The following is a 16,410-nucleotide window of genomic DNA, read 5'->3' as shown; positions in this document are numbered from 1 at the left end:
ACGAAAGAAGCACGATACGACCCATATGTGCGATTAACGGGCCTTACATGGGCCAGACGCTGCTCTGTGACTTTCTCTCTCTATCTATCATGTAAGTTTTATTTATTCCAGATATTTCTGTTGTTTTCAGTTTCACATCGAATCTGATTATAGAAATTAGAAATGTTAGAGTTAAGTAATCAAATGAAATATTCAAAGTGTTTTCTTGTAGAATCAGCATTTTGACACATGGTATGGTTACTACTACATTCAAAATTTCTGATCGAAAAAAAAAAACAAAAGTTGTACCTTTTAATTCCCACTTATGAAATTGTGATGACTCTTTTCATTCTTTGTTTACTGTTTCAAACTCTTTTAACACGACAATAGGACAAGTGGTTCTGTTCAAAAAAGTCCAACTCCATTATCCAATAGAGAGAGATCATTAAATTAGGTTTTTTCTCAAAGGTTCATCAGATCAGATCTTTTGTTTTGTGTCAATGGAAACAGCAAAGCGTAGAACGATGTCATCAATCGTCGCCAAGCTAAGCTCTGTCTCCGAACAAACAAGAGCCGCCGCTTTAGCTGAGCTTAGACTCATCTCTAAACAAGATCCCGACAGCCGACTCATCATCGCCGACGCCGGAGCTATCCCTTACCTCGCCGAGACTCTCTACTCTTCGTCTCACTCTTCCCAAGAAAACGCCGCCGCGACTCTCCTCAACCTCTCCATCACCTCACGCGAACCCCTCATGTCCTCACGCGGTTTGCTCGACGCGCTTTCTCACGCGCTTCGTCACCACGACACAACCACTTCCCCCGCCGCGGTTCAATCCTCCGCCGCCACGATTTACAGCCTCCTGATCGCCGAGGAATCTTACCGTCCTATCATCGGATCTAAACGAGATATCATCTTCTCCCTCGTCCACATCATCAGGTACCCAAATTCGCATCCCCGGTCGATCAAAGACGCGCTCAAGGCACTCTTCGCCATCGCTCTCTACCCGATGAACAGATCCACGATGATCTCCCTCGGCGCGATCCCGGCTCTGTTCTCGCTGATCGTCAAGGACTCGCGGTGCGGGATCGTTGAAGATGCGACGGCGGTTATGGCGCAAGTCGCTGGATGCGAAGAGAGTGAAGACGGGATGAGGAGAGTTTCGGGAGCCAACGTGCTCGCGGATCTGTTGGATCCTTGCACTGGCTCGACACTACGGATCAAGGAGAACTCCGTCGGTGCGCTTCTGAATCTGGCGAGATGCGGAGGGGATGAAGCGAGGTCGGAAGTTGCGTCGGCGGTTGCGTCTGGTGCTGATGAAGGAGCTATGGAAGGGATCGTGTACGTTGCTGAGAACGGTAGTGTGAAAGGAAGGAAGAAGGCGATTGATCTTTTGAAGCTCGTTAATGGCGGCGATTCACGTTTTGATTATTTGATCAATGAAGTTAATCCAAATAGCTTAAGCATCTGATTTGCACACAGTCTTGTTTGTGTTTACTACTAATTCCACATTCATTGTACACTTTTGAACATATGTATATCAATCAATCAAACACATGATCCGTTACAAATCTGTACATCTAATGGTGTTGTGGTGAGTTCAAGAATCCAATAGTGAGCGTAGAATTGCATCGCAAACGCCATCGTAGTGCACGACTAAATGTCCGCCTTGCGGGATTTCGTGGTAGTTGATCAAAGGTTGCTTCTGTAAGATGCATCTTTGAAGTTGGAATGGAACAACTTTGTCTTCCTTGCCATGCCAGATGTGAATGCAGCTCTCTTTAGTAATGTTTAGATCTGCAGGTTCGAAGTCCCATTGCCCGAAACAAGCCATGAAATCGTCTCTTAGTGTGTTGAAAACATCTCTTTCCCGTAGTGAATCCTGTATAATGTTTTAAGTTGTGTACCAAATGATCAAACAACTTCAAATTTGGGTTGGATGGAGTTTAAGTTAGGTAGTGACCTTAGTAAGCATGGGGAAACCAGTAGTTCGCTTAAGCACCTCCATGTCGTGGCTGTTGAAGTAGACCGGATTGCTTTCAAGAACTGAACTAGTTGATGGGAAGAGCTTTTGAATAACCCACCAATGTAACAGTCCTGGTGCATATTTCGATATCCTTAAACCCCATTTGATTATACCTCTCCTGTAATCTTTCTTGATTAGCTTCTTAGGAAGCGAGGGCCACCGATAATTAACCACTGGAGCAACAAAAGCCACGCCAGATAGCCTGCAACGAAAGCCATAATACTCAACGGTTACTTAAATTGTTTAGCCTCATCCTTTAAGTTTTGGGTATCAAGAATGGTTAAATTGCCTGTGAGGAATGTGTTTTAGGCAACCCCAAGTAGGGTAAGATCCCATGGAGATTCCAATTAGGTAAAACTTAGGTCCTAACTCCAACTGATCTGCAAGTTCTGTTATGTCATCAACTTCACTTTGCAATGAGCGTTTCGTGTTTGAATCCGATTCTCCATATCCAGAACGGTCGTAGAATAGAAAATACACCCCAAGCTCTTCTATTAGCTCCTGAAAAAAACTAAATCCATGTGAGATTTAAGGATCACAATGATTAAAAACAGAGGTATCGAAACATCCAGACAAGATCCAAAGAGCATTTTTTACATTTGAAGCAGAGAAGCTCATATCTTTGGAGCTTCCAAAGCCATGAACAAGAATGATTTTGTATTTGGCCTCTTCTTTTGGAACTCCTGTTTCTCTATAAGCTAAGAATCTCCCATCCCGAAGCTTAACCCTGTTTGAACTTGCAGAAGAATCCCCCATCAACCCTGATACAGCACCACTACAAAAAGACACAGATTTTAGCCATTAATGACATATGGACCACACGGAATGAATTTGGGTATGAAACTGGAAAAAAACCCCAAGTTTCAGGAGATACCTAAAATCTAGAAGGAACACAGAAACGGTATCAAAAGCTTCAATCTTTATGTGCACTAAATGATGATGATTGATAAAAAAAAGATGGCTACTTGAAAAAAAAAAGCAAGTTCCTTCATGTAATAAATTTGAAGGGAATAAAGAATTGAGCAAAATATTCTTCTTCTGATGCTTTGGGTAAACTATTCTTTAGAATTTTATCCTTTAGCCGTCTTTATTTCAATGTTTGTAAAACCTGAGACGCCACTGCCAGTTTCACCAATCTCAATCTTGTTTCTCCCACAAGTTAACCAATAAAGAAACTTCCCATGATTATTAGTATAACTTAGAAACAGCATTTTTGACAAAGTGTTCTTTTTAAGATTTTCGAATATTCTTGACGGTTCTATCCCCAAAATCTTGGATGCCATGTCAATAACCGGTTTTTTAAATTTGGAAAAGGTCATTTTCATATCACTATAAAAAGGATTTTAATAACCAAATCAATAAATAATACTATCACTGTAAAATACTTGAACAAAGGAAACTTGCTTATGATGACTCAGATCATTCACTAGTTTACAGAGCGTTCCAGATCTCTTCTCAGATCATTCACTAGTTTACGGAGATATGACCGACTCTCAACCTAGACTTGCTTATGCAGGTTATTTTAAGGTGTCAATTGAAATCTGTCACTCGATTCTTGTTGGTGTTAAGGGATGTCTCCTTTAGAATAGAGAAGCGACCTTTGGGGAAGCTTACGGTCAAAGGCAAAGGTTCTGTCGTCCCTTGGATCTAATAGAACAAGTAGTTCTTATCTCGGTTGGAGCACATCATAAAAACATGAAGAAAATGTTGGTTTGATTATCCATTAACAAATTCTTTTAAATAGTAAGAAGATTTTGTTTAGAAAGTCAATTCTAATGTTTAATAACCCTTAACAAATGTTGTTATGTCATGCCTTATTTGATAAGATTAAAGAAAATTTATTTGGAAAGTCGATAAAAGTTAGAGCTTTAGTTCAATATAAACAAAATTCATGATTTTTTCCACTAGTTTTAGTAAGTTTTTAGGTGCACTGAATTTGAATGCAATAAAAAATTGAGTAAAATATTTATCTTGAGACCCACATTATGAGTGGAGGTGGCAATTGCCACCAACAACTATTGAAATAAGTAAAAAAATTTAAAAAAACGAAATTATATAAGTGAGGAAGTGGCTTTAGACTTGCTTAAAACTCCCATGAGGTAAGGGTTCGAGTACGATAACTTGTTTTTTATGTAATCATAATTTAATCTACATAATTAGATGTATAATAAAAACAATCATAATTTAATAAACTTAATTAGATATATAATATTAGAATGTGTAGGTCAAGATCCATTACGACAATAAACTTTTGAGTAAATTACTTAATTCTTTTATATAGTTTCTAACCAGCTATTATTTTTTTTTCAGGTTTTCTATAACTAACAAAAAAATTATGTTGGTTACAATATAAAATAATAATATTTTTTAGTTTTATATAATAACATTGAGATATTTATTATTCTATTTGCTTTAAGTATATAAAAATTATAATTTTCATTGAGAATTTGCTTTAAGTATATAAAATTATAATTTTCATTTGGAACTCTATTTCCTTTAAATAGAAAAATTATAAAAATATAATTTTGAATTAATAAATTTGAAATTGATAATGTATAATATTCGATTGTTTATTTATTTAGAAAAAAATTGATATATTTCAATTTTTAAAGAAGACAGAAAATGTATTTTAGAGATATTTTAGGAATATATTGTTAATTATAAAGATTGTGTAAGTATAAACCGAAATTGGTTTAGAAAAAATAGAAATAAGTTTAGTAGAGATATTTTAGGAAATAATTGATTTTTGATTTTTGTATATTATGAAGATAATCGAATTTGATTTCCGTATTTTACTTATTGTTTTTTTTGTGCAATTTTTAAAATCAATTATATAAATAAGTTGAAGTTCAAGGTTAGAATTTAAACTGTACTTAAAAATGTATATATATATTGTTTGGAAGTTGGAAACAACATTTTTACAACGGGAAAATTCCCAAAAAAAACCTCAACTTATTTTAGTTTAGATGTTTAATACCCAATACTTTTTGATTGGAATAATAATACCTGATGTACTAAATTGATGACAAATAAAACCTTATTTTAAAAAAGTTGGTCGAATCGAACATACGACTTAACGGACGTTGACCTGCGTGACGGAATTACTAAACCGGCTAAAATTTTAAACACACGTTTTTAAATAGTTATATATAACATGTATACGACGCTGGACTAAGATATTAATGTAGTCTAGTGGTAGATGGTTCCTTTTGCAACCATCAACATAAAGGTTCGATTCCCTACCCTAACGCTTCTTCAGGTTTTTTTTTTTTTTTCGCTTCCACATTAAACGACGTCGTAGCCATCATCATTCACCATCATCCTCCGTTTCTCTGGATTCTTAGGGTTTTGCGATGTCCCATCTGAAAGGGTTTTAAATTTCAAGTTGGATTGATGGATTCTCTGCTCTTGTGAGTTGCGACGCTGGTACAACAACTTTGCTTCTCTGTCCAATCTGAGAGGGTTTTCAATCCGATGGATTCTCTGCTCTTGCGACGCTGGTACAGCAGCTTTGTCGATTGATATAGATTTTTTCCATCTTCGCTTCTATTTGATTTTCGTTAGATCTGGGCCATCTGTAACAGAGAAGGCAAAAGGGCATAAAAATTAAGAAAGACGTGGGAACGTGGACTCGAACCCGGATTCGGTTGGACCAAAACCAACACTTTACCATTAGACTACCTTGATATAATCATATAGATACGTTGATCCTATACATCTATTTAAAAACGTGTTGTTGAAAATTCCCTCCGGTCTAGCGATTCCGTCAAGCACAGGTTAACCTCTGTTAAATCATGGGTTCATTCGACCAATTTTCTAAAAATGAGATTTTATTTGACATTATTCCAATCAAAAAGTATTGGATATTAAACGTCCAAATTAAAATAAGTTGAGGTTTTTTTTTGGGAATTTTCCCTTTTTACAACCTGTTCTTTTTGAGATTTTCGAATACATCTTATCGCAATCATTAGGACATCTCTAACCCCACTCTATTTTAGAGTCAAATCTCTATTATAGAGCAACATTTGCTCTAACCCTACTCTATATTTTACTTTAAAATAGAGAAAATAATAGGATTGCTCTATATATATAGCAACTCTATTCTCACCTCTATTTTTTTACACTAACTCTATTATAGAGGTAAAAATAGAGTAATATATTGGAGGAAAACAGTGCTCTATTTTTGAGTTACTCTATTTTAGAGAAAAAAAATAGAGAAATACAATGGTGATGGTCTTAGACGGTTCTATCCCCAAATTCTTGGATGCCATGTCAACAAATCATATAGGGTAATAAAGGATTCCTTATCACAATCCTTGACCGGTTTTTTTATGTTTGGAAAAGGTCATTTTCAAATCCCCATCCAAATTTTGGATAACTAAGATTTAAAACGAGTTTAATAACAAAATCAATACATAATATCACTGTAAAATACTTGAACAAAAAAAAACTGAAATGGGTTTAACATGAGACGTTGACCTCGTTTCGCTGGTTGGGCATGAGAATCAATAACCTTAGATGACCTTCTTGGCATAACTTGACAAGATTCCTATGTTGTGTAAGGATGGCATTACTGTTGCCTAACAAAACATGAGCAATAACGTAACTCTCTCCTTTCTCATTTGCAAATTGCCACTCATTCATCGTCAAGTTGAAATAGTCTTTCCCTGTTGATACAGTTGCTTTCACCTCTACGTAATCTTTCTTACCGCCTCTGTTTTCGATAACTAGATCGTAAGGTAACCCGGTTTCGCTCTGCTCGTTAACCCATCTAACCAGAGCCTTCTTCCCGTATTTTGCAACAAAGTATTTGTAAGCAATTTCTTCACCTTTCCTACCAGTCTGTTGCGCTTGTGCAGCCCAAGGTGTGCCGGTGTGACGATCTCTTGAGACGGAATTGTTCCATTCATGAACGAGATTTCCTGAAGTTGAGCCACTCTTCATGGAGATAGGACATGATTGGTTCGGCTTATTAGCTCTTGAACTTGTTGTCCCTACGCAGTCATCATATCCAGCAACTATGTTTGTATCTGTGATCTCAGTCGGTATCTGTTCCTCAAGAGCCTCTGTTACAAGCTCCTTCTGATAACAAGAGGAGAGAAATTTCAGCAAAAGAAGATTAAAGAATCAAAAACAAGAATATATATTCCCTGAAATGCAGAAACAGATTTTTCACTAAAACAAGGATATTTGAAGAAAGAGAATGCAGCACTTCCGGAAGACATAGCTTAAAGCTTTTTTGCACAAGACTCCAAACTAGGTGTAGCACTGCTACAAATCCATGTCAAATTCAGGTGTAAAATGAAATTGTAAGAGACTTTTTTTTCATAAAGGCAACCAACCAGGTTTCAGTTTCAGACATTCCCTACATAAGGACAGGGAGATGAATTGGGGACTGGATCTGATAACGGGCGCAACCTTTATCCTTTTTCAGCCTGCCTCAGTGATATAGTGATGTGCACATGCAGAATCAAAGAGCAAAGCTGAACTAGGGAAGTTTTTACATTTGCTAACTCAACTCCAAGACTTTGCAACTGGGTGCTAAGTCTCAGCGCGAGAGCAGGGAGCATAAGAAGGATCAGAAAACGATAAGAGAAAACGCTTAAAACCAAAGTAGTAAAAGTATGAGTGAAAATGGTCTAGCTTCCATATTTGGAAATTTTCTCAAAATTTGAGAAGAAGGTGTCACAAAAAAATAGTGAGCCTGTGCTACTTGGAAAATATAGCAAAGGGGCAAAAAAGCGTAGATAAGGTAAACCAAAGGTAAGCAAACTGTAAAAGTGAAGTAAAAAAATGAATTTGGATGTAAATCAGAATAGCAAAAGGTGAAACTTTCCCGCATCCTTCAATTTGAAATATGTGCTCACTTAACAGACATGTATTTAATATGACCACTAACTCACAGCGACATGTAGTAATCCATTAAATGGAAATGATGACATCACTTTAGCCGTTTTAACGTGAGCTTGTACTTCGGATCCACCCAAGTTGTAAGTAGACAATACTTTCTCGACAAACTACAAAATTAAGAGAGTATTAGAGAGTAAAGCATACCTCACTTAAGATGATTCACTGTCAGATTCAAGCAAAAATCTAATGTAGGATATAAAGAGTCATCCAATCACGATATACTCAACATGGACTTACCATTGACATGCTTAACTCTTTACATGTGTCCTTCCAAGTTGAGACGAACAATCTCAGAGCTCCTTCAGATTGTGTGAAATCAGCCTCACTGAGACTGAAAAGCTGCTTAGCATCAGAATCATCTGCCAATTTCGGTATCTCTTGTTTCGCATGCCCTCTACGTAATTCAGAGGGGTCTCTTCTAAGCAGTTTGTGAAAGTCAGATTTTTCACGAATACGACTCTCAGCCTTTCTTTTCTTACTGGAGCTCCCAAGACGCTTAATCTCTTCTGCAACAGATGGATATGGACAAGTACTGAAACGTTCATAACTATTAACATTAATCTCTTCAGCATTATCATCGTCCTCCGAGCTCAATGAATCAAAACTTGTATGCTTGCCACAATAATCCTTATCTTGCTCTTGTTTCTTTGGTGAGAGGATGCGATACTTCTGATGCAGTTCAGTCAGCAAGATCTTTAATGTTTCGCCTTCTTGTCTCTTTGCGTCTTGAATGAAAGATACATACATCCTATAAAATGTATTAATCAGATTCAATAAGCTAATGCAGTTTATATTACGAATCAATTAAGAACATAATCGAACCACCAACCCACTTCTTGTAACCAAACTTCAATTTCTACATACAATTGAAATAAACAAATTTAAGGCATAGATAAACTATAAAACTGATCAAACGAAATTGCTGGACTTTTGAAAACAAAGCTATCTAACCAGCTTAATATCATCAAACTAAGTAACTTATACGCAACTTTAGATAACCTAAAATAACAATTATCATACCGCAAGTTCTGAATACGAACACCGAGCTTTTCTTTGCTTGTAACTGATTTTCTCACAGCAACAAAATTCAAGAATTCATCGACCTTAACATCGTCAATATCATAAGTGTTCAGATAGCTATCAAGAAATGTGAATATCTCCTCACTAGTGATCCGAACTAGGCCAGTAGAACCAGAGAAGGATGGAAAATAGAGCGAGACAAGTGGATGCTGCAGCAAAGGTCCCAATCCCAGATCATCAAAGCAACCAACGCCCTCGTTTCGACATATTGCCACTTCCAATTCATACAGGGTCACAATTCCTCTAGCCCCAACGAAGCAGTGAATAAATGCAATGATCTACAGGACATCAAGAAGCATATAAATCCTAAAAGGAATCAACTTTACAATAGATAGGCTCTGTTCTGTTCTTAATGAATAAAGTTTCAAGCTTTACCTTGCCTTCAAGGGACATAAGTTGGCGAAGCGAAGGAACATCTTGCATANTTTGCGTCTTGAATGAAAGATACATACATCCTATAAAATGTATTAATCAGATTCAATAAGCTAATGCAGTTTATATTACGAATCAATTAAGAACATAATCGAACCACCAACCCACTTCTTGTAACCAAACTTCAATTTCTACATACAATTGAAATAAACAAATTTAAGGCATAGATAAACTATAAAACTGATCAAACGAAATTGCTGGACTTTTGAAAACAAAGCTATCTAACCAGCTTAATATCATCAAACTAAGTAACTTATACGCAACTTTAGATAACCTAAAATAACAATTATCATACCGCAAGTTCTGAATACGAACACCGAGCTTTTCTTTGCTTGTAACTGATTTTCTCACAGCAACAAAATTCAAGAATTCATCGACCTTAACATCGTCAATATCATAAGTGTTCAGATAGCTATCAAGAAATGTGAATATCTCCTCACTAGTGATCCGAACTAGGCCAGTAGAACCAGAGAAGGATGGAAAATAGAGCGAGACAAGTGGATGCTGCAGCAAAGGTCCCAATCCCAGATCATCAAAGCAACCAACGCCCTCGTTTCGACATATTGCCACTTCCAATTCATACAGGGTCACAATTCCTCTAGCCCCAACGAAGCAGTGAATAAATGCAATGATCTACAGGACATCAAGAAGCATATAAATCCTAAAAGGAATCAACTTTACAATAGATAGGCTCTGTTCTGTTCTTAATGAATAAAGTTTCAAGCTTTACCTTGCCTTCAAGGGACATAAGTTGGCGAAGCGAAGGAACATCTTGCATATGCATCCCTAAAGAATCAGCTTGAAGTTGTGAGTGAACCAATTGCCAAACCCTAGTCGAAGAAACGTTCTCTCCAGCAGCAATTAGCGAATTACGCGTCTTGTTGACAGCATTATCAATTCGAATGACTTCAACATTACCGCCAAACTGCGGATGAGGGAAGTTGAGATTTTGCTGCTGTGTCTGGAAATTGTATCTAATGGGCTGATGGATACTGAAATTGGAAAACGCAGGAGTCGCTTGAGGAACATATTCACCGTTCGCGGAGGCGCGTTGATACCACGAGCCGTCGTGAGTCCCTTGCATTGGTCGGCCTCGGAAATAACGACAAAAAAAAGGTATCGGCGAAGAAGTAGAACATAAGAAAGGGTTTAAAAGCTCTCTCTCTAGGTTTAAGGTTTAAGCCGAAACGTACCGGTTTTTAATTTAGCATCTGATAACTTAACCGGTGATGGTCAATAAAATTAAACAGTGCAATTTTAATTAAATTGGTTCTTAATTAAATTGGTTCACAAAACATGACCAGAGAAAAATATTTGACCGTATCGTCAAAAAAAAAAAGAAAAATATTTGACCGTATTTGAAACGCATGGCAAAAGTAAACCATATTATTCGTGAATGAAAACACACGATTCAACCGTTAGCTATAATACCAACCGTTAGTATTCATTTAGGCTCCACCACAACATTGACACATAGTCACATACATTGAATAAGCTTTTAGTTTCGACTTAATGACTACTGTACTCCAGTTTGTTTAATCATATATATACTTTTTCTTTTTGAGTATTTTATTCCTTCAGGTATTGACTAAACCGCGGTTAACCTTTGTATCTGTTCGAAGAAAAATTTCTTGTGCTTATAGGTCAAACTCCACTATCTCTATCTCTTCCAAATCTTCATACTACTAAAATTTAAAACTTTGAATCTAAAACTCATACATATTGATATTATCAATTAAAATTAGTTTTAGGAAAAGAACAGTTCTGCAAACTAGTAGTATATATGAGTGCATGGATTAACTAGTAATGCAAACCATAACAAAATTTAATTGGGAATGAAATACAATGAAAGTACCTAGTTTCACACTTATTAGTTTTTAGCATATACTAGCGAATTATATCTTAAACAAAACGTAAATTGTGGATTAGAGTCCTAGCTAGAAAAGTCTTACGTGCGTATGGGAGTGGTGTATATATATCATCAAATTCGTGTAACTAATAACTGCTACTTGGATCATCAAAAACGTCAATAAAAGTGAACGCGTGATTTTGTATCAGTTTTGCTTTTTATCATTTGTCCCTAAAAAGACGGCTAAAATGATGTTGAAATTGTTGTTTTGATGTAATGATGAATTTTGTCTTCGCCGGTCTATATGCACTTAATAGACAATTATGACTATAAAATGATGAAAGGATATATCGTATTTGTTGGTATAAGACATGTTAGAACATCTTAGTAAATGGGAAAAGGAATTGAGGGTAAAGAAGAAAAACTAAAAGACTACGAGTCTTAGGATTCTCTTTCATTGAAAAGCCTTGTGCTTGTGCGTTTGCTTTTTCACTATATGAAGTAAGACCCACACCACATTTTGTATGAAGAAAATTACAAATTTTTTCCCCTTCATGTAAACGCGTAGACACGTGCGAACGTCTACATATCTACATATAATAATACGTGTTGGGGTAGGAAGAAAAAAACAAAAAATTTACTGACGACGAAGATTTTGTATTGGAGAAAACAATAGGAAATAACCTATTTTGACGAACGGCTACGATACACACACACCAGGTAGGTTGATCTATAACCTTTTCCTACTACTAATCTTACCCTTTTATCGTGGGGAGAGAGAGGGAGAGGGCGAGGGAGAGAGAGAGAAAAAAAAAGAGTGAGAGAGAGAGATGAGTTTGATGAATCCTTACGAGAAGGGTTTAAGTTTGGAATCACCAAGCTTCATCGAATGGCTTAAACCTCCATCTTCTCCTTCTATGTTATATCGTATGAAGACAAGAGATGCTATATCAAGATCAAATCAGAGTCAGATGAACATGTTGGAACGGNTTGTGCTTATAGGTCAAACTCCACTATCTCTATCTCTTCCAAATCTTCATACTACTAAAATTTAAAACTTTGAATCTAAAACTCATACATATTGATATTATCAATTAAAATTAGTTTTAGGAAAAGAACAGTTCTGCAAACTAGTAGTATATATGAGTGCATGGATTAACTAGTAATGCAAACCATAACAAAATTTAATTGGGAATGAAATACAATGAAAGTACCTAGTTTCACACTTATTAGTTTTTAGCATATACTAGCGAATTATATCTTAAACAAAACGTAAATTGTGGATTAGAGTCCTAGCTAGAAAAGTCTTACGTGCGTATGGGAGTGGTGTATATATATCATCAAATTCGTGTAACTAATAACTGCTACTTGGATCATCAAAAACGTCAATAAAAGTGAACGCGTGATTTTGTATCAGTTTTGCTTTTTATCATTTGTCCCTAAAAAGACGGCTAAAATGATGTTGAAATTGTTGTTTTGATGTAATGATGAATTTTGTCTTCGCCGGTCTATATGCACTTAATAGACAATTATGACTATAAAATGATGAAAGGATATATCGTATTTGTTGGTATAAGACATGTTAGAACATCTTAGTAAATGGGAAAAGGAATTGAGGGTAAAGAAGAAAAACTAAAAGACTACGAGTCTTAGGATTCTCTTTCATTGAAAAGCCTTGTGCTTGTGCGTTTGCTTTTTCACTATATGAAGTAAGACCCACACCACATTTTGTATGAAGAAAATTACAAATTTTTTCCCCTTCATGTAAACGCGTAGACACGTGCGAACGTCTACATATCTACATATAATAATACGTGTTGGGGTAGGAAGAAAAAAACAAAAAATTTACTGACGACGAAGATTTTGTATTGGAGAAAACAATAGGAAATAACCTATTTTGACGAACGGCTACGATACACACACACCAGGTAGGTTGATCTATAACCTTTTCCTACTACTAATCTTACCCTTTTATCGTGGGGAGAGAGAGGGAGAGGGCGAGGGAGAGAGAGAGAAAAAAAAAGAGTGAGAGAGAGAGATGAGTTTGATGAATCCTTACGAGAAGGGTTTAAGTTTGGAATCACCAAGCTTCATCGAATGGCTTAAACCTCCATCTTCTCCTTCTATGTTATATCGTATGAAGACAAGAGATGCTATATCAAGATCAAATCAGAGTCAGATGAACATGTTGGAACGGTCTCTATTCTTATACCAATCACAAGAACCACTCAACACCTCTATTCAATGCTTGCCTCTTCTAAACAAGCTCATGGAAAATAAGAGTCGTCAAGCCTTGGAAGATATTAAAGAAGAGAGTAAGGATGATGTGGTTACTCTCCAAATCGGGTTTCCTAATTATCACCGTGGTAACTCGGCGGAGGAGGATGACTCTGACACAACTTCTGATCATCAGAAGAAACCCATCAAGAGAGAGATAATAGACGATGGCGTGGTGATGATGAAGAAGAGGAGAAAGATGAAGTATGATGAGGAGGTGATTGATTCTGATATGGAAGTCTGTGGGCAGAGGTTTTGGATACCAAGTCCTGCTCAGATTCATGTCGGTCCAATGCAATTTGCTTGCTCTATTTGCAGCAAAACGTTCAATAGGTACAATAACATGCAGGTACGTCTTAATTCTCTCTATCATCCTTAATTACCATATATGATTTGTTTTAGATATCTACGTTCATATACAAATCTTGCATTATGTGTTAACCGTCATCACTATATAGATATCATATTTACCTAGAGAGAAAAACAAAAAAAAGAAACATTATCACTATGTCAACTTTACCTTTGCCCTTTGTCCATTCTAATATATATTCATAAATGAGCACAAAAAAAAGTTGATAAATTTATACATTTTTTTCAATTCAAAAAGAAATTTACCCTTATTATCGCAGCATACAAAATTTAGTTTTTTAAAAGTCTTAGTTAACACACACAAAAAAGGTGTATGATCAATGTATTCCGTTAATAAGTTTATATAATTGTATGATCATGCATACATTACCAATTACCTACAATAATTCCTTATATAGACCATACACTTCCTTTTGTATGAATTATGTTGTACTATAATCATACATTCTCGAAGATATTAGATATATATAGGTACACAGTACATACAGAATACTGGAAGGAATTTAATTACATTGATGACTTAATTATTACGATAATTAATCGCGGTTGGTGTATGATTCGTATATAATCAATTGAGAGAAGGATTATATTGGGTATGTAACGTCTGGATTAGTTGAGAAATCTTCAAAAAATCTTTTGACTTTTTTCATTGTTTGCCTTGCCTTTTGGTTGAAAAGCCAAAAAGCAAAAGAATAATCACGGAGTGGGATTTGGTAAAGTATAATTCAGCAAGAAACCAAAAAAGGGGAGAAAACAAAAAAAAACAATGATCATACTACTTTTACTGAATATATGCAATCGATTACTTAACCTAATGAAGATCTGGGGTAAAAAGCCTTCTAAATTCTAATTAAGTATCACTTGTTTCTATTTTACTTAGGATTCTCTCCTTTGCCATATATACTAGTATAAATTTACTTTGGTCCCAACTTTAATTCGAATTAAATCATTTAACCAATACCTTCTTTTTTTCAAGTAGATAACACACCATTTTCTTACACATATATGGTTTCTTAATTATTAAATTTGTCCCATACACTAGAAGTGGAAGTGGTCAAAAGTTTCGTAAGTTCTTTTATGTCCGTTAAGTCTCATCCTATATGAAAATGCGCACTCATGAGCATGCATTTGAGCCCTATTTAGGAATGGAACGAGCAAATTTGCGTCCTACAGATTATAATTGTCGATTAGTGTCAGATAAAATATTAATACGATAATATTCATTAGAAATATAAAAAATTTCTATAGAATTATACACAAGTAGAATTTCTTATGTTCTAACGAATTTATATACGCAAAACATGTACAGATGCATATGTGGGGACATGGATCTGAGTTCAGAAAAGGGGCTGACTCGTTGAAGGGCACAACCCAACCTGCGGCTATCTTGCGGCTGCCATGCTATTGTTGTGCAGAGGGATGCAAGAACAACATCAACCATCCACGGTCTAAGCCCTTGAAAGATTTTCGTACACTTCAGACACATTACAAACGTAAGCATGGCTCCAAGCCCTTCTCTTGCGGCAAATGTGGCAAAGCCCTGGCTGTGAAAGGCGACTGGAGGACCCACGAGAAAAACTGTGGAAAGCTTTGGTATTGTACATGTGGGTCAGATTTCAAGCACAAGAGGTCTCTCAAGGACCACATCAGGTCCTTCGGCAGTGGACATGCTCCTCACCCGTCTCTTTCTTTTGATGGTTTTGAGGAGGATACAGAATGTGTCACTACAGAGTGAGAGTGATGTTAGATACACCGGAGAGACTGTGGAATCATCGAGTGACCGGTAAGATCTGAATTTTCTAATGTTGCTTCAAACTATCCCCCACAAAAACATCTCAAGTCTACCAAAGAATTTCTATCTTGAAAAGGGAGAAATTCTTTGTTAGACTCGATATATAAAAAAGAATATGGAAATTTACCTCATAAAATGAAGCAACATTTTAAAATTTAGATCTTTTTGTTGGGATTTATGGTTAAGATAAGTCCACGTAAAGCCCGGTGTTTGTCTAACAGTTTCTTCTTTCTTTTTTCTTTTTAATGTTTGAGACATGGGTTTGAGTATTGGTGTGTTACGTACAATGCATGTGATATCATTAAGGTTCTTGGTTTGGTGAGGGACTTTGGCTACGAAGTAACCTTAAGAAAGGAGGTTTAATTATGCTCACTAACAAAAACTTCTCCTTTTTACGAGGGTTGTATTTGTTGGGGAGCATATTGTGGCTCGTGTAAACCCCTAGTTATCTTAGTGATTAGTAGCAATTAAGTATGATCCGAGTCTTAATTACGGTTTCCTTATTTAAAATAAGGGTGTTTTATCGCTTAAAATTTTGTGAAGCACGTGAATTTTCTGTTTCTCACAATGTAATTTGTATTAGAAGAGAAAATTGGTGTGCTTCACTTCATTATTGTACGATGTAATCCTCAATGATTAAAGACTCTTCCTTTATTGTATCTCTTTTCATTACATATCATGTGCTCTCAATTTGTTGT

The 16,410-nt window shown here is 36.0% G+C and overlaps 4 protein-coding genes across 5 annotated transcripts; 2 read left to right on the top strand and 2 right to left on the bottom strand.

Annotated features, from left to right (window-relative positions):
• On the top strand, positions 153-1,554 carry LOC104755011 (U-box domain-containing protein 4-like). The gene has a single exon (XM_010477321.2). The coding sequence runs from the start codon at positions 480-482 to the stop codon at positions 1,446-1,448; it is 969 nt and encodes a 322-aa protein (XP_010475623.1). The 5' UTR covers positions 153-479; the 3' UTR covers positions 1,449-1,554.
• LOC104755010 lies at positions 1,565-3,033 on the bottom strand. The gene is made up of 5 exons (XM_010477320.1): positions 2,878-3,033; positions 2,601-2,778; positions 2,293-2,504; positions 1,941-2,205; positions 1,565-1,859 (listed from the first exon to the last, which is right to left on the bottom strand). Exons 2-5 carry the CDS (start codon positions 2,757-2,759, stop codon positions 1,578-1,580), a joined length of 918 nt encoding a protein of 305 aa, XP_010475622.1. The 5' UTR covers positions 2,760-2,778; positions 2,878-3,033; the 3' UTR covers positions 1,565-1,577.
• Positions 6,329-10,596, bottom strand: LOC104755009. 2 transcript variants are annotated; one of them, XM_010477318.2, is made up of 5 exons: positions 10,156-10,596; positions 9,721-10,058; positions 8,151-8,661; positions 7,907-8,020; positions 6,329-7,085 (listed from the first exon to the last, which is right to left on the bottom strand). In XM_010477318.2, the coding sequence occupies exons 1-5, from the start codon at positions 10,507-10,509 to the stop codon at positions 6,465-6,467; spliced, it is 1,938 nt and encodes a 645-aa protein (XP_010475620.1). In that variant the 5' UTR covers positions 10,510-10,596; the 3' UTR covers positions 6,329-6,464. The 2 variants fall into 2 exon arrangements, with proteins under 2 accessions (XP_010475620.1, XP_010475621.1); XM_010477319.2 differs by lacking the exons at positions 9,721-10,058; positions 10,156-10,596 and adding exons at positions 8,934-9,271; positions 9,369-9,408.
• On the top strand, positions 13,220-16,366 carry LOC104755008 (zinc finger protein WIP3-like). Its single transcript, XM_010477317.2, has 2 exons — positions 13,220-13,900; positions 15,230-16,366. The coding sequence occupies exons 1-2, from the start codon at positions 13,313-13,315 to the stop codon at positions 15,653-15,655; spliced, it is 1,014 nt and encodes a 337-aa protein (XP_010475619.1). The 5' UTR covers positions 13,220-13,312; the 3' UTR covers positions 15,656-16,366.

Source organism: Camelina sativa, chromosome 17, assembly GCF_000633955.1.
Source record: "Camelina sativa cultivar DH55 chromosome 17, Cs, whole genome shotgun sequence".
Taxonomy (NCBI): domain Eukaryota; kingdom Viridiplantae; phylum Streptophyta; class Magnoliopsida; order Brassicales; family Brassicaceae; genus Camelina; species Camelina sativa.
The sequence above is the reverse complement of the archived record's forward strand: the minus strand, read 5'-3'. Positions and strand labels throughout refer to the sequence as shown.